The 22518-nt window shown below is 41.7% G+C and overlaps 1 protein-coding gene across 1 annotated transcript in view; it reads right to left on the bottom strand.

The window, feature by feature from the left end:
- gigyf1a (GRB10 interacting GYF protein 1a) overlaps positions 1-22518 on the bottom strand; it is a gene marked incomplete at its 3' end in the record, with an annotated part of 138025 nt that overhangs the window by 98072 nt on the left and 17435 nt on the right. Inside the window, exons 4-5 of the mRNA XM_084326253.1 lie at positions 4217-4346; positions 729-824 (exon numbers count right to left, since the gene is read on the bottom strand). Coding sequence (XP_084182379.1) covers positions 729-824; positions 4217-4346 — 226 coding nt within the window. The remainder of the gene's footprint in view (positions 1-728; positions 825-4216; positions 4347-22518) is intronic.

Here is a 22518-nt window from a genome sequence, read left to right as displayed (position 1 = left end):
GATGGGGCCGCCGAGCCATGGTCTGCTTGGTTTGATCGGGCCGCCGAGCCATGGTCTGCTTGGTTTGATCGGGCCGCCGAGCCATGGTCTGCTTGGTTTGATCGGGCCGCCGAGCCATGGTCTGCTTGGTTTGATGGGGCCGCCGAGCCATGGTCTGCTTGGTTTGATCGGGCCGCCGAGCCATGGTCTGCTTGGTTTGATCAGGCCGCCGAGCCATGGTCTGCTTGGTTTGATTTAGGGGAGTGGTCTGCCGTGCGGGGGGGGCCCGACATATTGCGCAACACCACTGCATACCATTGACTCAGAAAGGTCTGTTTTATTGAAATCGTCACAGCAGTATAGTTTGTTTATACTTCAGAAGGATGATATTTAAACATGGTCCCCAAAATGAATGGAAGCGAATGAGGAGCCTGACACCTGGGAGAAATGGGGGTGTTGCAGCGTTGGGGATGTTTAAAAAATATAATTTAATATATAATATAATAATTTGTGCTTCACCTAAAAATTTGGTCAGCAGCCTCCACTGGTGTGTATATATGTGTGTATATATGTGTATATATGTATGTGTGTATATATGTGTGTATATGTGTGTGTGTATATATGTGTGTGTGTGTATATATGTGTGTGTATATATATGTGTGTATATGTGTATATATGTGTGTGTGTATATATGTGTATATATGTGTGTATATATATATATGTGTATATATGTGTGTGTGTAGACTGACCTGCTCCTCCTCCGTTAGAGGCACCAGTGCCAGTGGCTGCGTTGGCTCATCTTGCAGAATAGCAGCAAACTCCTTATCCTGCATGTCCTCTGGGACCTGGAGAACAGTAATAAACATCGTATTAACCCCTTATCCTGCATGTCCTCTGGGATCTGAGAACAGTAATAAACATCGTATTAACCCCTTATCCTGCATGTCCTCTGGGATCTGAGAACAGTAATAAACATTGTATTAACCCCTTATCCTGCATGTCCTCTGGGATCTGAGAACAGTAATAAACATCGTATTAACCCCTTATCCTGCATGTCCTCTGGGATCTGAGAACAGTAATAAACATCGTATTAACCCCTTATCCTGCATGTCCTCTGGGATCTGAGAACAGTAATAAACATCGTATTAACCCCTTATCCTGCATGTCCTCTAAACCAAGTAAGTAGGGATGTCCCGATCATGTTTTTTTGCTCCCGATCCGATCCCGATCATGTGATTTTGAGTATCTACCGATACCGATATTTCCAGATCCGATCAAAAAAAAATTATTTATTTTTTATTTATTTTTTATTCAATAAACATGACCATGTTCACGTCTTAAACTAATACTGAGGCCTTAGTTTTGGTTTTAAATTGCATATCATCATTCATTTATTTATTGTCACACAGAGCAGAAGAATTTTGCCAAAACAAACCCAATAGTATCCAGCTGCAGAACGGCAGACACACTCTCAGACCCAAACGCATTTCCTTTGATTTAATTATACATCAAATGATTTATGAAGTTAACTTTTCACCTGGATAACGTCAACATTCAGGGTGAATGTAATGTGAGAAATTGGGATTAAAAAAAAGAAAAAAAAAACATTTAATTTGGGTCCGAGAGTGTGGCTGGTTTGCCGTTCTGCAGCTGGATACTGTCGTGTTACTTTGCGTTACTTCGTGTATAGCGCACACACATTAACATAACACCACAGATACTATTGGTTTGTTTTGGCAAAATTCTTCTGCTCTGTGTGACAATAAATAAATGAATGATGATATGCAATTTAAAACCAAAACTAAGGCCTCAGTATGAGTTTAAGAAGACGTGAACATGGTCATGTTTGTTGAATAAAAAAAAAAAGTAAAAAAAAAAAAAAAAACGATCCCGATCTTCGGAAAATCACGTGATCGGCCCCGGAGGAGATACGCGTTGGCACTGCTCTGTAACACCGCTTGCTAATAGCATTGGGGCATCTTTAGGTTGTCCTTCGTTGTTTACTTCAAACCCGAAGTACCTCCAAACAGCACTTCTGCTGTTTTCTTTATCCACAAGCACAAGTTGCGGAGGCTCTGCATTTGCCATCTTCAGCTAAAATGTTTGTTTACAAACTGAAGACGGCTCTGTGAGGGGGAGGGCTGGACTCGGAGGAGCAAGCGTGCTCTGAACAGCGCGTCAACAACTTGCGGTAGAACACTCGCCAGCTGGTACCGATACTGCAGAAAGTATCGGTATTTCGGGAAATTAGTATCGAAACCATTTTAAATATTCAGTATCGATATGTATCGATACTACGATATTTTTGACAACACTACGAGGTACAGGGATGAGGAAGGGACTTGATATTCACAGGTGTTTACATTTTTTTTTTATTTCTTTCATGTTTTACATATAGTTTTTTTTTGCATATATATATATATATATATATTAGGGCTGACCCCTATTAATCGATTAGTCGACTAATCGGTCGAAAGGAGCCGTAGTCGACTGGCCAACCTCTTAGTCGAATATAATAAAAAAAAATAATAAAAAATATTAAATGTTTTATTTTATTTTTTATCATTCTTTCCAAAAGAAAAGAGGCCTAGTAGCGTGGCTAACGCTAATGGCACGCATACCAGAGGCTAACTGCCTACGAAAACAGGCACAGAGGCACTGAAAGAGGATTTCACCCATCTAATGAACACACTAGACTAGACAAATATCAAGATGTATCCATCAGTGGACCAATTGCATGCTTTTGCAGAGGACAAGAAGCCTTCAGTCGACTCCTTCAGACATTAAGCACCCCCCACAGCCCAAATGGAATGACATTTTTTTTTTTTTTTAAACAAATATTTAAAAATATTATACTTTTTTTTAGTCGACCAATAGTCGACTGACGGCACATTTTGGCCAATCCTAGTCGACCATCCAAATTCTTAGTCGGGGACAGCCCTAATATATATATATTTTTCTTTTTTATGTTTTAAAATAGTACACTCATTTGAGTAGTGGAAAAGGGGTAGGATTAAATAAGTGTATACTTCTTCCTACTCCTTTTCGAACATGTAGATTGAGTTGTGTTTTGCTTTTGTTATTGTTTGTTTGTATTCATTGCATGTTCGAAATAAAGATTTCAAATTAAATCAAATCAAATCAAATGTAAATGTGCCAGAAATAGCTAATGACCTAGTCTTCATCTGTAGTCCCTGCCTAACCTGCATGTCTTTATGGTGATAGATTAGATTGGTGGTGTTAGATTTAGTCCAGAACCGTCTGCAGGTGTGGAGATACCAGATAACAGTGGAGAGTGTAAAACCTATCATGACATTCCTAAACGTTCTCCCATTGCAACCGCTAGTGAATAGAACATTTGTCAAATTAAACCCCATTTTGCTGGGGAACCACCCTGGAACCCCCCTTGGAGAACCAACACTGTGGGTGTGTCTTCAACACAAAGAGTTCTCACCTTGTTGTCTTTGATCTAAAGTGCTAACATCTCTCACCTTGTTGTCTTTGATATAAAGTGCTAACATCTCCTCACCTTGTTGTCTTTGATATAAAGTGCTAACATCTCCTCTCACCTTGTTGTCTTTGATATAAAGTGCTAACATCTCCTCACCTTGTTGTCTTTGATATAAAGTGCTAACATCTCCTCACCTTGTTGTCTTTGATCTAAAGTGCTAACATCTCCTCACCTTGTTGTCTTTGATCTAAAGTGCTAACATCTCCTCTCACCTTGTTGTCTTTGATATAAAGTGTTAACATCTCCTCTCACCGTGTTGTCTTTGATATAAAGTGCCAACATCTCCTCTCACCTTGTTGTCTTTTATATAAAGTGCCAACATATCATCTCACCTTGTTGTCTTTAATATAAAGTGCTAACATCTCCTCTCACCTTGTTGTCTTTGATATAAAGTGCCAACATCTCCTCTCACCTTGTTGTCTTTGATATAAAGTGCTAACATCTCTCACCTTGTTGTCTTTAATATAAAGTGCTAACATCTCCTCTCACCTTGTTGTCTTTGATATAAAGTGCTAACATCTCCTCTCACCTTGTTGTCTTTGATATAAAGTGCTAACATCTCCTCTCACCTTGTTGTCTTTGATATAAAGTGCTAACATCTCTCACCTCGTTGTCTTTGATATAAAGTGCTAACATCTCCTCTCACCTTGTTGTCTTTGATATAAAGTGCTAACCTCTCCTCTCACCTTGTTGTCTTTGATATAAAGTGCTAACATCTCATCTCACCTTGTTGTCTTTGATATAAAGTGCTAACATCTCCTCGCGGCCGTAGCGGTACTCGGCCAGCTTGTACTTTGGCATGGCGGGGGAGGGAGGGGGGGACGTCACACTCGCCCCACTGGACAGTGCACGGAGCCTGGGGAGAGACAGACCAGACCGTCAGGACACGTCCAATCAAACCCTGGCTCTGAGGAACCACATGACTCAAAAACAAACAAACAGATTAGGTTTAGATAATAAGTTTGAAAACATTGTTCAGCTGAAAACTGAAAATATGGTTATTATGGTTAGTCGTCTTGAGGTACCATCTGAAACCCCGCCCCCGTCTCAACTCCCGAGGGGAAGCGCCGGTTGTGATTGGAGGATCAAGAAAAGAGGGTGGGGCTTGAGAAGCTGCATTGCTGCTTTGCTACAGAAGGTTAACCCTTTACTATCACACTACCGACGGTTAACCTTCTGTAGTGCGGCAGTGAAAGTGTTAACCGTTTGGTAGTGCGGCAGTGAAAGGGTTAAAAATCGAGAGCATCTTGGATAAATGCACCTCTGAACAGTGCGTACAGAAGCCAGCGCCATTGTGCGACGTCGATAGGTTTAACTTTTTAATCCGACAGAGGAAACGGGCGAATCAAATGCCATCCATCCTACACACAATAAAATAAAAAAAATCTATTTTTAAAGTTCTGTAAGAAATCAAAAGTCTGTGGCGGCTGGGTGGCGCAGCGGAGATTGCGCTCGTCACCAATGCAAGAGGCTGCGGTCTCGACTCCCAGAGTCAGCATTGCCTGTGGCTTGGACCAGTCGTCATACTATCTCAATTGGCAGAGGTAGCGGGTGGAAAGTCGATGAGTGGGGATTGGACGTTGTGGACAGCGACTCCTACAGGTCGGTTGGGTGACGCCTGTACAGCAGAGTCAGGAAGTATCGGGGGCAGCGTGAGCCTCCCACGCGTTACTCCTCGCCACTGAGAGACCGCGCTGTCTGGTGAATAGGGATGGGAATTGATAGGATTTTATCGATACGATTCCATTATCGATTCTGCTTATCGATTCGATTCTTTATCGATTCTCTTATCGATACCTGACCAATTTATAATTTAAATAAATAAATTGGAAATGCAACAGAACTAAGCTGGTTAGAATAACAACATGCAACTTGACATTTCTGATTGTCATTTATTGTTGAGCCCCCATGTCAGGGGCGACAGTGGCTCGGGAGGTAGAGCAGTCGTCTGGCAATCCGGAGGTTCCCGGTTCGATTCCCGCTCCTCCCGGGCAGCGTGTCGATGTGTCCTTGAGCAAGACACTTAACCCCTAACTGCTCCCGATGAGCAGGTTGGCACCTTGCATGGTTGCCTCCGCCGTCGGTGTGTGAATGTGTGAGTGATTGGATAAAATGTAAGGAACAAATTGTAAAGCGCTTTGGATAAAAGCGCTATATAAAAAAGCAGCCATTTACCATGTCAGAAAAATACAAAAACTGTAAAAAATAAAACATTAACTATAGCGTACACTTAAATAAAATAATGTATTTGAGATTCTCTTAAAATGTATTTATTTTTTTATTCTTAAACTAATTTAATCTATTGAATAACAGGTCGTTATTCTTCTGACTTCTGTCTCACACACACACACACACACACACACACACACACACACACAGAGCTCCCTCCCGGGCCCCTGTCCTGTAAGGTATTGGCTTGTGTTGCTACACGGACACATTTGTATGTTGCACCATGGTACTTCCTGTCTGACAGACTCAGAGTAGAGACTTAGTAAACAAACAATCCGGCTCTTATTATATGTGAACTAAAGAGTACAAGGTTTACACAACAGTCCCCACCCGCTGTTTTATTGTATTTGTACCTGTACTATCCGCTGTCAGCTGTTTATCTCTCTTTGTGAGCTTGATTAAATAGCGTTAGCTCACGTTAGCTAGCGATAGCTCCGCGGCTAATTTTAGCTCACCCTAAACTAAATCAATGACTAAAGCATTCAAGTAGTTTTCACTGCACATAGAAGTAGCCAAACAGCGGGAGCATTTCGGGAGCATATTACCAAAACCCAGGCAATTTCGAGCCCTTAATGAATCAAATAGAGTCTGCCATGGCTACATGCTAACGCTAACATTATTGCGCAACTAGGAAAAACCTGGCAGCGATAAGGGAATCGAAAGTCACGGGAGCCACACGGTTCCAGGCATCGGCCAATTAGGAACCGGTTCCCAACCGGAACCGGTTTTCGATTCCCATCCCTACTGGTGAAAAGATTAGACAGGCTGCCTCCTCGTGTACCGGAGGGGAAACGTGATGCAAGGCTTCTATCCTCACTACAGCCGACCAGTGGGAGGCATAGTCTGGCAACGTTCGAGACAGGGGAGGGGAGAATTGAAGGGAAAAATTGGCGATACGAAATTGGGATGGGAGAAAAATAGAAAAAATAAGGAGAAAAGGTGGATAAAATAAATAAATAAATCAAAAGTCCTCCCCCCGCACAGAGGAACTCTAACGGCTAAACACGGACGCCACATTTCATTTTTCCCAATCTCCGAGATGTGATTTTAAAATGCCATTACCAGCGGGCCGGCGTGCGTCCAAGAGCAGTCATTCAACAATGACTCCATTCAGCAAACCTCCACGCAGCCTGTCGCACCGAGTAACAGCCCCACATCAAAACCATGTGTCACTCCGAGGGGCGTGGGGGCAGTATGAGGGGGGGCACAGTGAAGAGATAGAACTTTTTACTTCTTAATTTTTTACTTACTGTCTCTTTACTGTATGTAGCACCCTCTCAGGGGCTCAGAAGGAACAAGCATTTCATTATAAAGTATCCTGTATTTTGTTCTGACAAATAAAAACAAACTTGAACTTAGAAGGGGGCGGGGCTAAACATGAGGCAGAATAAGAGTTGGGACGTGGACTCCGCCCTCTTCAGAGGCGTGTCCCGGGAGACTTTGAAACGCCACGCACACCCCCCCACCCCCCTCCCCCCGTAGGGCTTTTTCCAGTCGCTCTCTGGGAGGGTATTTGGTATTTTATGGACTAATCTTTTGCATATCCATGACACAAAGGCCAAAATATCCTCACCACTTCGTTTACATTTTATTCAAAGACAATAATCCTTCACATCTGTAGATACCAGGGTTAGAAATTAACATTTTTTTTCAAGGGCTTTTTTTGCCCCCCTTAATTGATTTTCGGGGGCTTTTTTTTGTATTTCGGGGGCACTGAATTTTTATGATAAACGGTAGGGGTGGGACGGTTCACAAAATGGACGGTTTGGTTCGTATCACGATTTTGGGGTCACGGTTTTCAGTTCGATATACGTTAATCTTTATTAAAAAAAATTTAACACTCAAATCTAAACATGCTTCTCATTTATTAAAAATAAAAGGTTTACAGTGTTTACAGCCTTAAATAATGTTTGGCACACAAAGACCGAACCGACTGAAAAATATAGGCTACATTTGTCAAAGTATTAACTTAGTGCAAACAAACAATATGCTCAGCCAGCACTAGACTTTCCTTTCTTTAATTAATATAAACACACAAAAACAATGTCAACCATGTTTAAATTCCCTGATTGTCAGTTCTTAATGGAAAGATTCGTTTTCTGCTTGAAATTATTATGTTTCTGTCTACATTTATTTAGACTAACATTATTTAAATATTGAGTGCATCTGTGGTGGATTACGCAATTCGGTGAGTTGGAACTATCTATGGGTTGGCGCCGGGTCCCCACGGACATTTTAGTGTCACGCACCTTCAGCAATGTTATTATCAGCTCCGGTAACGTTAGGAGGTGATGGCATGCAGTGGGAAAGCGGCAATAGTCCCGGTTGGAGTTAATAAAACACAGTTGTATGTTAGCCTTCTTGGATGTTGAATAAACGCCTATCATTGTCTTTAAACACCCCGCCTCTCAGACTCCCATTTCCTCCTCTGCTACAGTAGCTACGGTGACATTTCATTGACTGTACAGTATTAGCTTGCGGGCTGCGTCGGGCTACCATAGTTAAAACGTGCGTTGTGTTTACGAACTGCTATGGCAAGATGTGTGTAGGCCTATGTAATGTTAATGGCTATGTTTTTAAAGTCGTAATGAAGATTGATTTATATTGTGCGTGCCATTTTTACACAAACTGACTAGCACCTGGCTGGCTACAGTGCTGCTGCTGCTGCCTGCAGCCAGTGCAGAACACCGGCTCCGCCAAATGATTTTTTTTATTTGCGCGTCATCTGAACCGTACGATACAGACGCTCCATTACCGGATAAATATATATATAATTAGTAAACTGTCGGGGGCATTAAGTGCCCCCTTTAACTGATTTTCGAGGGCATTTTGTCCATTTTCAAGGGCATTATGCCCCAAGCCCCCGTTAATTTCGAACCCTGGTAGATACTATATCCGTACATAATCCCTTACCTCCTCTTACTAGCTACACTGCTGGCCAGTATGACTCACTACCATAGTGTCTTTATGCCTGTATCACTGTACATACATACGATTAGCAACATTACTCAGTAATACAAATGTATATATGTGCCCCGCCGTGACCAAACCAGACGTAATGCGGGGAGATACAAGTGTCAGAAAATGCGGAAAAATCTTGCTTTTTTCTGCTTTGAAATGTCATTGCTGTGTTCCCTTATTTGCCCTTATTTGCACACTTAAATACAACTTGTAAATGAGTTAATTATTGTTAGATAGTTCGACAGTATTGTCTCTCAATACTGTGGAAAGACTACAGGCGAGGGCTATACGCGGGTGTGGTCTGTCCGCGTGTGCTTCATGCATTAATCACAGGTACTTAGCGAGGTGTTGAAACACACGCTCTCCTTTCTTAGCAGAGAGAAGGACAATGTTAATACACTTATCGTAATGTTATAAGTTATAGCAACTTAACTTGTGACAAACGCAGTGTCTATATAAAAAAGACCTTCATCAAAAAACGCGAGTCGGGACTCGGGTGTATTGTCATTAAACAACATTAAAACACATTTAGAATGTCACAAATTTTATGAGCGAACGAATTTCGTTTGAGTGGATTTATTGCAACTTAATGCTGTCTTTATTTTAATGTTGCGCTTTGTTATTGCGTGGCTTGAATCCGCAGCAGTAAGCCAGATAAACAAAATTATTAACGCGCCTGGCAGGCATCCTCAAAATTCTCCGCAGTCTCCTCCCTCTGCTCCACTGTCCCGCTGCTCTGCCTGTCTGTGTCTGTCTGGCTACTCTGGTCCAATCACATTCAGCGTTTCTCCCCCCCACCCAGTCTGCGAATCAGAGCAGAGTAGGGCGGGTTTTAATCAGAGCAGAGTAGGGCGGGTTTTCACGGAATTAAAACAGTCTCTCTTTCAGTCCCAGTCAGAGTGAGAGTTGACACTACAGCGCATCTACAGGTAGTCTAATCTGCAGGTATTGTAGCGAGTAGCCTAGTTTCCAGTTTTACAGTATCTCCGTGCTGAATGGACTGAAAAATATGCGTGCATTTCAAACCCCAGTGTTAGTTTGGCTACATTTACCATTGACCGGCAAAACAACATTTGAAAGATAAATGAAATGGGAAAAGAGGAACCCCCCCCCCCCCCCAGCCAGAAACTATACACCGTTTGAAAAGGAGATGGAAGAAGCCAAGCTTATCTGTTTCCATCCCCCATCAATAACTAATTGCAATATTATATATACTTCAGCAAGTACAATATGACACGATTTCCAATACATATGATACAATACAATTAGCAAATACTTCAACTACACACAACACAATGACACATGCACACACACACACAACTAGACTATACTCTCATGTCACCCTTCAAATCATTCTCATACAATACATTGGGCTTCCTCCCTGGTATAATTTGTGAACACCATCTTTTTGAACATCCTCTTTAATATATTTATAGATTGACTGGATTTGATCTCCTCCTCCAGATCATTCCACAAGGTAACTCCACACAAAGAAATACACATAGCCTTCCTGGTTGTTCTTGAAGATTGCTGTTCCAGTTCGAGTTTCCCTCTAAGGTTATATCTTTGAAGTCCAGCTCTCTCACAGAACAATTTCTGTATCTTGTCAGGAAGGCTGTGGTGTATGACTCTGTACATGAACTGGGCGGTTTTGTAATCCACCAGGTCCTTTAATTTCAGGACTGAAACTTTTAAAAACAAATAATTTGTATGTGCTTTATAGCTCTCATTGGTTACAATCCTGATTGCTCTTTTTTGGAGCATAACCAAAGGAAGTAGGTTGGTTTTAGGGATGCACCGATATGAAAATTTGCCACCGATACCGATTGTTCAACTAACACAATCGGCCGATACTGATACCGATACCGATATTTGTGGCAAAAGATAATTTAATATTTTCTTTTTTTGTATTTTTTTTTTATTAAACTACTGTATATTTGTGTTACAAATTGTGCTCACCGATATGAACATAGGCCTCTTTACTTACTTAAAAAAAGGAAACATCAAGAAATAGCACTATCTCTCTCCGAGTATGGTCTGCCGGGCTGCAGCTAGATACTAGTTCTCCCAGTATGGTCTACCGGGCTGCAGCTGGATACTATTGTCTCAACCAGAGCTCTCAACCAATGAAATTTTGATTGACAGTCGATTCTGCCAATTACGTCACACACCGCTTGCACCCGCCTCTGCTGTTACCACCAATCGGCAAGCGCGTATACATTTTTTACTTCCGCTTTTGTCCGCCATTGATTTTGACGAGAGCTGAGGAGTCTATACTTTCCGTAGCCGCATTTCTGGCAGACGTTTCTGGTCATGTGACATGTGCGCCCAATAGCGTGACGAGCTGTGTCTTTGCCCATTTCCACGTCAAACAGCCTGCAAACGACCTGGTGTTCTATCGCCATGCTCTAAGACAAACTCTAACCTTAACCAACTTCGAAGATTGCCTAAGCTTAACCAGTGTAGAAACTGGCGGCGGCCAATCAGAGAGCGTCTGCCAGAAATGCGGCTACGGAAAGTATAGACGCAGAGCTGAGCTCGTCTACAACAACAACGTTAGATCCCCGCGGCGGCGCGGCCGACGTTTAGCTCCGCAGGATGACTAAACGAGGCATAATGATTTTACTGCAACAAATGTTATAATAAAACAAAGCCTTTCTATACATGTGTCTGATTGAAAACTTTATTAACAGATTGCAGAATGGGTAAAACTCAGGGCTCTATGAGCAATGGAAGGAACTGAGCTAGTATGAACGAGTAATGCTTGCTACGTTCGGGTAAATAATATGCTGATGTTATTGAACGTGTAACACCAACTATATAACGTTAATGCCACAAAACGAATGCATTTGTTAATCATAAGTAGTAACTTTGATGCAGTAGCTTGTGTGTGTGGGCCGGGGGCGGCGTTGTGCAGGTCGCGACGCGACTGAACTTTTTTTTGCCTTTGACGCAACACAAATTGATGGATATTTATCGGCTACTGCCATCGGCACATTCGAGCTTATCGGCCGATTGCAGTCAACAAGGCACTTATCGGCCGATACCGATACCCGACTGATACATCGGTGCACCCCTAGTTGGTTTCATAGGTATTTCCCCACACCTCAACACAATAATTGAGATATGGAAGGACCAAAGCATTATATAAGATAAAAGATTGTTGGTTCAGCCAATACCTTGACCTCCACATAATACTCAATGCTCTTACATGGCTTATGTGAGGCTTCCAACAATTTTTTTCATTTATGAACACTCCTAAGAATAACTCAGTTGCTGTTGTTTGTGAGGTTTTAATGAGTTTGTGAGAAGATTGGATCAGTTAACTCTTTCACTACCACACTACAGAAGGTTAACTCTTTCACTACCACACTATCATGACTTTGTGTGTTTACAGTGCCACAAGACAGAGTCATTGACATAACAAAAGAGCCTGACACAAGGTGTTAATGTCCCCAGAGAGAGGGGGCCATGGAATTAGGGCTGCAACGATTAGTCGACATAATCGACTATGTCGATTATAAAAAATCATCGACGAGGAATTGTTGCGTCGATTAGTCGTTTTTTTTTTTGCACTACCCATCTTTGTGAAAGTGGCTTCTCAGCTCTGGTCCAGCTGAAGACTTCTTAGCTTAACATAACAGACCGACAGTAAGTTTGGGGGAACTAATGGGATAACTGGGGATGTTGTTTGGTTTTGACAAGAGTCTTAAAGTCTGGGGTGATGGTAGACAAAGCAACTCTGAGGTCATGCTCAATGTCCAATCTGTTCCTCTGCTCTGTCTTCAGCTGGACCAGAGCTGAGAAGCCACTTTCACAAAGATAGGTAGTGCAAAAAAAAAAAAAAAAAAAAGTAATACTTTTTTTTCGATTAGTCGACTAATCGAAAAAAATAAGACAGATTAGTCGACTACCAAAATAGTCATTAGTTGCAGCCCTACATGGAATACAATGCATTATGGGTAGGGTTGTAGTTGTTTAACACTTTGATTGCCTAAGGCTAAATTCATGATATACCATAGGTTGCCAGCTCTATTTGTCTATGGAGAAGTTCCCCTTCTTTGCAGGGCTATAACTTTTTAGATTATATTGCTAAATTGCCATTATTAGGGCCCATTCAATGTCCTATATGTATTGTTCAGGGTGTATGAACGTAGAGCTGCCGCGATTACCGCATTACCGCGGTATCGCTGTTACATCACGGCCACCGCAGAGTAGGCTGAATACCGCGTCACTGCTGTTTTTATAATAATAATAAATTACCCTCCTCTCGTTGGGCTTGCGGCTCTGCAGATATACCCTACTCCTCTATCGAGGTTCCAAGCGACCCTATTGGGTACCAGAAAAGTCACGTGAAACATTGCAGACCACTGATTAGTCAGAAGAGAGACGCGTCACACGTTTTTTACGTCCTGAATGTCAGCTCATCACAACACGGCTAATAACGTTAGCTTTAACTCTCCGCCGGAGTGGACTACCATCGCTCTTCAGGAGTACTAAACGAGACATAATGATTTTACTGTCTGCAACGAATGTTATAATAAAAGCCCTTCGTTCTATACACTTGTCTGATTGAAAACTTTATTAACAGACCGCAGAATGGGACAACTCAGCACGCTCTGAGCAAAGAAAGGAACTGAGATATGAATAGAGTATTGCTTGACTTGCTATGGTCCGGTAAATACGCTGATGTTATTGAACGTATAACTATATAATGTTAATGCCACAAAACGAATGCCTTTATTATAAAGTAGTAACTTTATAGTAATAATAATAAGAAAGGGTCGGGGGGGTTAGGGGTAACCACCCCTGCCCGCGACACCGAGTGAACTGCGCACGACCAGAGGGGAAACTTCGAATCCGTGTTTCACTTTCAATAACTAATGCGTGCTTGCCGAATCCCAAACAATATTCATGCTGCAAAGTCATCCTCTAAAGATAGACATTTAGACTAGAGGCAGGCTATATGCTATAAAGAGTAGACTACTACTAAAAAAATTCATTCAAACTTTTTTTTTTTTTTTTTTTGTGTGCGTGCGGTAATAACCGCGGCGGTAGGAAATATTTTGCAAATGTGTGCGGTAAGGAAAACATCAATACCGCGGCAGCTCTATATGAACGTTAAACTTTTTCATTCACATATTCATACTAAAATATGATCTAAAGTATAAGTATGTTTTCATCTCTTTCTGCAGCTTTCTCCAGAACGTGATTTATAGCCCCAAATGCATTATATTGATGATCAAATACAGTTTGATAGCAATCGGCGCGATATAAAAAAAATCCAACTGGACGGACTTCTGGAAGTTACTACACGTCATCTGATGTTGACCGGAAGGGGGCGAGGGGGCGTTTATAATTCCGTGGGCAGCGTTATACCATTCATCTAATGTGGGTCAAATGTTCATCATAGCAGTTAGTGTCTAACACGGAAATATTACACGCTAAAACTCACCCCAGTCTCCGCGGGCCGTTGGGCGATCAGCGTGGGGTAGACAGTTTTCCATTATGGGATGTAAAAATATCCGGTCCAATAAATAGTATATACGTCCAAATCATGTTGTTTATAGAGTTATTGGCAACGGATCGCTATGTATTGTGACGAGCTAGAGTGCCGGAACCTATACCGAGTGCCCGGAAGTAATATGGGTGAACAGCACATCGTCCAAGTAACTTCCTGTTTGGCGATTGCGCCGATCGGCCACCAGATGGCGCTCTTGAACCGCTAGAGGGTTCAGTGGGGCTTTTTGGTGGGTCTCAGGCCAGCGGATGGGAAATATGAATCCGATCACAGATTTTTGAAATATTGATATCAAAGACGAGTTACGGCGTCTTCGGCAACTTGAGCATGGCGGGGAAGGACGCCTAAACTCGTCTTCTGGCAGTTAAAGTGTTAACACACAAGTGTGAAACTCTCCAGAAAGTTTCAAGGCCATTAATCTCTGAATACGTTTTGTGATATCACCATGATTCATAGGAAGTAGCTTGAAAAGTATCCCACCAAAATTTTCAAGTGATGGCTTATTTTGAAGGTATGAATCTGTACTTTCATAATATGTATTACAAAAAAAAAATATTGACGTCGCCTCAACAAGTCCATCCTCCCCACGGCTGGTCACATATTTTCTACCCAGTTTCATCTCCTGTACGTTGTATATTACTATTGCACTTTACTGTTACATTTGTACTCTGGCTGAGGAAAAGAAATCCAAAGCAGAGCATGACATTCGAGCGTTTTAAGCGGGAGAACTACAACACAACCCAGGGGGCCGTGGGGCATTGGTGTAGTCGCGCAAGAACTACAACACAACCCAGGGGGCCGTGGGGCATTGATGTTTAGCCGCGCGAGAACTACAACACAACCCAGGGGGCCACAGTATCATCATCGCAAGTCTTGATTAGTCATTGAGAGCATGTGATCTGGGATGCTCTCTGACGGACAGCTGCGTCTGACAACTCTAGCTAGCTAGTGCTAATCCCGCTAAACCCCAGATATGTAGTCGTCCTGATTTAGTTTTTGTAACTGCACTTGTTGGTTATTTGTTATTTTTGTTATTATTTGTTGTCATTTGTTTCAAACCTCCAATTATAGGAATTATTAAAAAATCCAAATTTGATTTTTCAAAGGTTAAAAAAAAATACTAGGTCACTTACACTTCATGTTTCATGCAAGCCATTCTGAAGAAGGTGTGTTCACACCGAAACGTCATGATTACAGGCTGCCAATAAATTTGGAAAAACCTGGAGTGCGTGCCTGGACATTGTTTCCCTATTTTTATGTTTCAAAGGTTAACCGTGTCTGAATAATAATAAATAATAAATAATAAATAATAATTAATAATAATTAATAATAATAATAATAATAATAATAATAATAATAATAATAATAATAATAATAATAATAATAATAATAATAATAATAATAATAATAATAATAATCAAAAAAGATGTTTCCACACCCCAGCCGGTCATTCAAAAAGTGGGACCGGCTGTACATAAACAAATTGGGCATGACCTCTAAACACTGAGAAAAGAGGAAGAGACGGTGAAGGAGGAAGATAAATGGAGATGGAGAGATAGAGGAATAGAGTGAGAGCAGCTACAGATGTGTAAGGGGGGGGGGTGTTGGGCTGGCGGTTCCGTTCTGGCACAGCACCAAGAATGCACACAGCAGTCACAGGCCATTAGAGATGGAGGGCTACCAGAACCGGACTACGCCTCTCATTAATCTCTACACAAACATTTATTGAGCAGAGAGAGGGGTTGAAGGAGGGAGAGAGAGGGGGGTAGAAACAGAGGGGGGGGGGGTGTAGAGAGAGGGGAGATAGAGAGAGGGGGTGGTAGAGAGAGGGAGGGTGGTAGAGAGAGGGGAGGTAGAGAGGGGGGTAGAGACAGAGAGAGGGGGGAAGAGACAGACAGAGAGGGGAGGTAGAGACAGAGAGAGAGGGGAGATGGAGAGAGAGGGGAGATAGAGAGAGAGGGGTAGAGACAGAGAGAGGGGGTAGAGGCAGAGAGGGGAGGTAGAGACAGAGAGAGAAGGGAGGTAGAGACAGAGAGAGAGGGGAGATAGAGAGAGGGGGTAGAGACAGAGAGAGAGGGGAGATAGAGAGAGAGGGGTAGAGACAGAGAGAGGGGGTAGAGACAGAGAGGGGAGGTAGAGACAGAGAGGGGAGATAGAGAGAGGGGGGGTAGAGACAGAGAGAGAGGGGAGATAGAGAGAGAGAGGGGTAGAGACAGAGAGAGGGGGGTAGAGACAGAGAGGGGAGGTAGAGACAGAGAGAGAGGGGAGGTAGAGACAGAGAGAGAGGGGAGATAGAGAGAGGGGGGTAGAGACAGAGAGAGGGGAGATAGAGAGAGAGGGGAGATAGAGAGAGAGGGGGGTAGAAACAGAGAGGGGAGGTGCGAAAGGGAAAGAGAGAGAAGAGAAAATGAGAGAGGGGGGGGAACAGAGACTGAAGGCCAGGGTACGAAAAAAAATCTTGTCTCAACTCCAAAACAACTTGGGAGAGTAAACTGATAACATGGCCATTCATTAAAACTCAAACAAAGTCATAAAACGTCAATTAAATCATCTAAAATAATTACATGAATAAACTGTTTATCCCCCCCCCACCACCACCAAAACACAAGTTCTGCCCGAAAGTCCTGGATGCACGTTCCTGCAATTCGCAAGCTGGGTTTGGAAAACAACCATGTTTGTTGCGTAACGTTTGCCAGTTACGGTAACTAGCTAGCCAACAACATGCCTGGATTGCTAAACTAACATGCAATGTTGCTCGGCTCCCTCTGTCTATTTCTAAAGGGGAACTATGTCCGATTTCAGTATTCATACATGTTACTCCTCAGGTCCAAGACGGTACAGAAATAGTAGTGTAAATGAGCAACTCGCTCCTAAATCCAAAAACTAGAGTCATGTCATCAAGTATAAAGTCTGAAGCTGCTCCATAGACAATGAATAGGGAAGGATTTTATAGATGACACAGACACCCAGGAGAATGTTCTGAGTATATGATGGTATAGATGACACTGAGAGACACCAAGGAGAATGTTCTGAGTCCATAGGCACGTGTTCAGTTTCAGAACTGAGAACACTAGAATAAAGCTCATTTGGATTATGAAGAATAAAACAAAGGTTCTTTGGGTCCACAAAATCAGTCTCCCATTCATCGTCAACGGAGCAGCGCCAGACTTTATACTTGATGACACAAGTTTGATCCTTACTTCTCTGGTTTCTGGCTTTGGGAGACAATAGCTCTCATGTTCACACATATTGATTGGACTGTTTCAGGCCGTGGAAATAACATTCGATTGATTTATTTGAGTGAAGTGTACGGACATGAAAGTGTGAGGAAAGGAACATCATAATTGAGCCCAAGATCTCAAACCCGCCCTCTTTTCTCGATCCTGCAGTCACACGGTTGTGACATTCGAGGCGTACAGTGATTAGCATTTGACACGTCCAACAGATTTGACCATCATGATGATGCTCAAATTCAAACAGTCTTTGGTACCAACATGTCTAGTGGCCAATATATCAAACGGCAGCTCAGCGAACACCACAAACAGTCTTGCCCGAAGTGAAAGTACAGAGACATGTTGTAAAAAAACAGTATTTCGATAAAACTCTAATTACGACAGGGGTCGGTCAGGTGGCGTAGCGGAGATTGCGTTCGTCACCAACCCCGGAAACGCTGGTTTCGCCTGTTCGAATCCAGCTCCCAGCTCCGGGGTTGCCACCAGCTTGGCTGGGCGTTCACACTAATACAATAGACCTGTCTCAAACCCTGCCCCTTTTCTTGATCCTCCAATCACAGCTGTCGCTTACCTCTGACTTCAGAGGTAAGTCAGAGGTAAGCGACAGCTGTGATTGGAGGATCAAGAAAAGAGGGCAGGGTTTTGAGACAGGTCCATTGGCAGTTTTAGAGGGTGGGAAAGCTGGCGGGGTGGGTCCGGGTCGTTGTAAACAGCGACTCCTACAGTTCGGTCGGGGTGCCTGCTCAGCGCGGATAAGATCTAAGGGGGGTAGTGTGATCCTTCCACACGTTACACCCTCTCAGTGAGAGAAACTCTGGCACAGTTGACGTTATGACACGGACACACGTAACCTAAAACTGTTGACCCATCCTGCAAAACATGCTTCTCATTCGTCAAAACAAAGGCTGAGACCACTTATCAATAACTGCGTGATTTTTTTGCATGTTTAAAATCAAATAAAAACATTTTACTTTATATTTAAAATGGTTCTTAAAAAAAAGATTTTTTTTTTTACACGGTTTCTTTATTTTCCCTTTTCAACATGAAACAAGACAACACAATACAATAACAATACTAATAAACAAGACATCACAGGACAATAACAGTAATAATAATAATAATAATAATAATAATAATAATAATAATAATAATAATAATAATAATAATAATAATAATAATAATAATAATAATAATAATAATAATAATAATAATAATAATAATAATGACAATGACAAGACCATCAGTTAAATCAGAATAATGAAAAATAAAATAGTCATGTATAAATTAAATATATAAATGAATAAGAATATATATATATATACATACATACATACATATATATATATATATACACATACCCACATGTATCTAATTCTTTACCCTCTCATATTAAAGTTGAAAACTGTGTGATCTCTGAGCAGAGTGAAATTTGTGTTGCCTTCAATAGGCATTTTGCGGAGGCTGGTAATTTATTTAATAGGAACTATAATGGACCTTGTCCTGTTGATTCTGATTGTTTGTACCCTGTGGGCGTCACTTCCCATTTCTCCTTTCAACCTTTTACACAGTCAGCTGTATTTGATGCTTTGCAATCAATTGATGCAAAGTGTTCTACAGGTGAGGATAACTTAGTCTTTTTTTATTAAGTTGGCTGCACCAGTTATCGCTGAACAGATTACTTATATTTTGAATCTCTATCTCATCAGGTAGATTTCCTCTAGTTTGGAAATCTGCACAGGTGATTCCTTTACATAAGGGAGGTGATAGGGATAACTTAGATAATTATCGTCCCATCTCCAGGCTACCTTGCTTAGCTAAAGTCCTGGAAACACTAGTAAGTAAACAACTCAAATATTACCTTTCAACTAACTCCATACTTAGCTCTCAACAATCTGGTTTTAGAGCCAAACATAGTACAACATCAGCCATCACTTTGGTTACAAATGACATTATTTCAGCATTAGATAAGAAGAAACATTGTGCTGCCCTCTTTGTTGACTTATCAAAAGCATTTGACACAGTTGATCACTACTTACTTCTAAAGAAACTATCTAACATTGGGTTGGATGATAATGCCTGTGTCTGGTTTCAGGATTATCCATCTTCTAGGCCAGTGGTTCCCAACCTTTTTCCCCCCAGGGACCCCCAAACATCTCTGATGAAATTCGCGGACCCCCTCCTAATAAGATACCATAAAATAATTTTTTTTTTCATTTTAATAACAAACTGCTTATACACAGGCATATGCATCACAATTAGACCCACTATGCTTCTTTGACTTGTGCCTTCAATCAACAAATCTCATCTTGCACGATATATGCATTTCAAAATGTTTGGCCAATATTCAAATGCTGTATTCATCCTCTCAAATCAGGCCCTAATGGTGAACGGTTTGCATTTATGGAACAAATCAATGCAACAAATTAAACTAAATATGAGACAGGAAATTCCAATCAGTAGCAGAGAGAATCTGTCCTAGCTGGGTTTAATACCTTTTTTTTGTCATTTTAATAACAAACTGCTTATACACAGGCATATGCATCATAATTAGACCCACTATGCTTCTTTGACTTGTGCCTTCAATCAACAAATCTAATCTTGCACCATATGTATTTCAAAATTTTGGCCAATATTCAAATCCTGTATTCATCCTCTCAAATCAGGCCCTAATGGTGAACGGTTTGCATTTATGTTGAATGAAGTAAGAATCCACTGCAGTAAAAATATCCTCACCTCGAGTGGTGGTAGTAAGGTTGACTGACATGAGAATGTCCTGCTTCAGATTCTCATTTTCAATATATTGCACATAAACGATGAGCACAGCCTCGTCTGCGACAGTTGTAGTTTCATCAAGTTGTATGGCAAATGGACCCTTTCTAAGCTTTTCTGACAGCTGCTGCTCGCAATCACTTGACATCTTATCAATTCGGTCTTTCACTACATTGTTCGAGAGTGGTACTGATTTTAGTTTATCCGCCACCTGTGGGCCGCACAGTTTCTAAACCATTTTGATGCAGGCTGGTTTGATGAGCTGCTCGCCAATATTGTGCGGTTTCTTTGCTTTTGCAATTAAAAGCGAACACTCAAAGGAGGCTTCGGTAGCCTTCTGTAAATCACTGCCACCCCTGCTCCACGCTACTCTAACATCAACAGGCTTGTTCGCCTTGAGAGACTGTTCTTTCCTCCGAAAAAAGTCTGGATCCTTCCCAACGGTTTCTGGGTGCTTAGACGCCTGATGTCTCTTCAGATTGCTGGGCTTCAGGCTCGAGTTTGCCAACTTTTCTCCACAAATCACACACTCAGGTCGTTTGTCTGGTCCCTCAGTGAAGCCCATGGTGATGTAATTTTCGCGATTGCTGTAGGTCCTAACTTCTTTTGCAGATGAGCTGCCGTCATCTCCTTTTCGTTTGTCACACATTTTCGCCTCTGGCGGCTGACTGCAGACGAACCGAGAAAGTTAACTAGCGTGCTAGGCTAGCTACAGAAAGTGATACAGTTAACTGATTCGCGTTTTAGCGGCTACCCGGTAGCCTACTGTTAACGTTCAAAAATCATGTCTAGATGTTTATTTATTTATCTTTATTTTTTATTGTAGTGGAGAGACTATTCATGCTTCTGATGATCAAAAAAATAAAAAATAAAAAATAAAAAAAAATAAAAAAAAAGACCTCAAATCATCTGTGGTCTGGCGGACCCCCTGCGCCCCCTGGCGGACCCCAGGGGGGGAATCACTGTTCTAGGCGGCAGTGTGTGAAGTTAGGTCAAGCACAATCTGAATTCTTGGCCATGACTAAAGGTGTGCCACAAGGTTCAGTTTTGGGTCCTGTCCTTTTTACAATTTATATTAATGATATTGTTTCTTCTTTGTATGGATGTCATGCCCATCTGTATGCTGATGACACAATTTTGTACTGTATTGCAGACTCTGTACAGCTGGCCTTTGAGAAATTGCAACTTTCCTTTTATGCTCTACAGGATGCCCTTACTAGTCTTAAATTGGTTCTTAATGCTAGTAAGACAAAGTTTATGTTATTTTCAAGAGCAAGGAATATTAACCTTGATGATGTGAGGATATCTACTGTCAGTGGCTCTTGTATAGAGAGAGTCACTGAGTATAAATATCTTGGCCTGTGGCTTGACGAGAAATTAACATTTAAGTTCCATGTGGAAAATCTTGCCACTAAACTGCGACAGAAAATTGGTTTCCTGTACAGAAACAGATCCAATTTTCCTCTATTTAGTAGAAAAATAATTGTGGAATCAGTCTTCTTATCAGTTTGGGACTATGGTGATGTAATTTATAGGCATGCTGCGGCATCAACTCTTAAACCTCTGGATTCTGCATATCACTCAGCTCTCAGATTTATAACTGGTGACAGATATGATACTCACCATTGTGTCCTGTATGATAGGGTGGGTTGGCCTTCTCTTGCAGAAAGGCGCAACAAACACTGGTATTTATTTATTTTTAAAGCCCTTATTGGTAAACAACCTGTTTATATCTCCTCACTGTTAAATTGGAATATTGGAACCTATTCAACTCGATCGAATGACTGGATGGTTCTTAGGGTTCCTCAGATTTGTTCTGAGCTAGGGAAGTCAGCCTTTTCCTTTGATGCCTCTAACTCATGGAATGTCCTTCAACTCACGCTAAAATTGGAGGTTCTCCCTTCCCTTGGAATGTTTAAATGTATGATTTCAGACCATTGTGTGACTACCTGTAACTGTAGTTGATATTTTAAAATTATTTTTAAACGTTTTTAATTTGTTTTACTCTGGTGTTTAAATTTCTGTGAATATTGTTTTTATTATGTACTGTACAATCGTCGTTTCTGTAAATGAGGGAAACCTCAGATGCTTACGATTTTAAATAAAGGTTGAAATTAAATGTACCATAAGGCGAGATTACCAGAGCACCCGTCATCTCCAGTATCGACAACCAAGGTCCCCACCCCGTGAGGACCCCAAATCCGGCGCCCCAGCGAACCAGAGCATCATGCCTCTTTAACACTCCGACTCACCAAGACCTCGAATCAGGGGCCCCCACCAGTCCGAGACCGCGTCTTGTTTGCTTTTCTCATATT

Source organism: Notolepis coatsorum, assembly GCF_963971535.1.
Source record: "Notolepis coatsorum genome assembly, chromosome: 1".
NCBI lineage: Eukaryota > Metazoa > Chordata > Actinopteri > Aulopiformes > Paralepididae > Notolepis > Notolepis coatsorum.
This window is presented reverse-complemented; position numbering and strand designations above follow the sequence as displayed.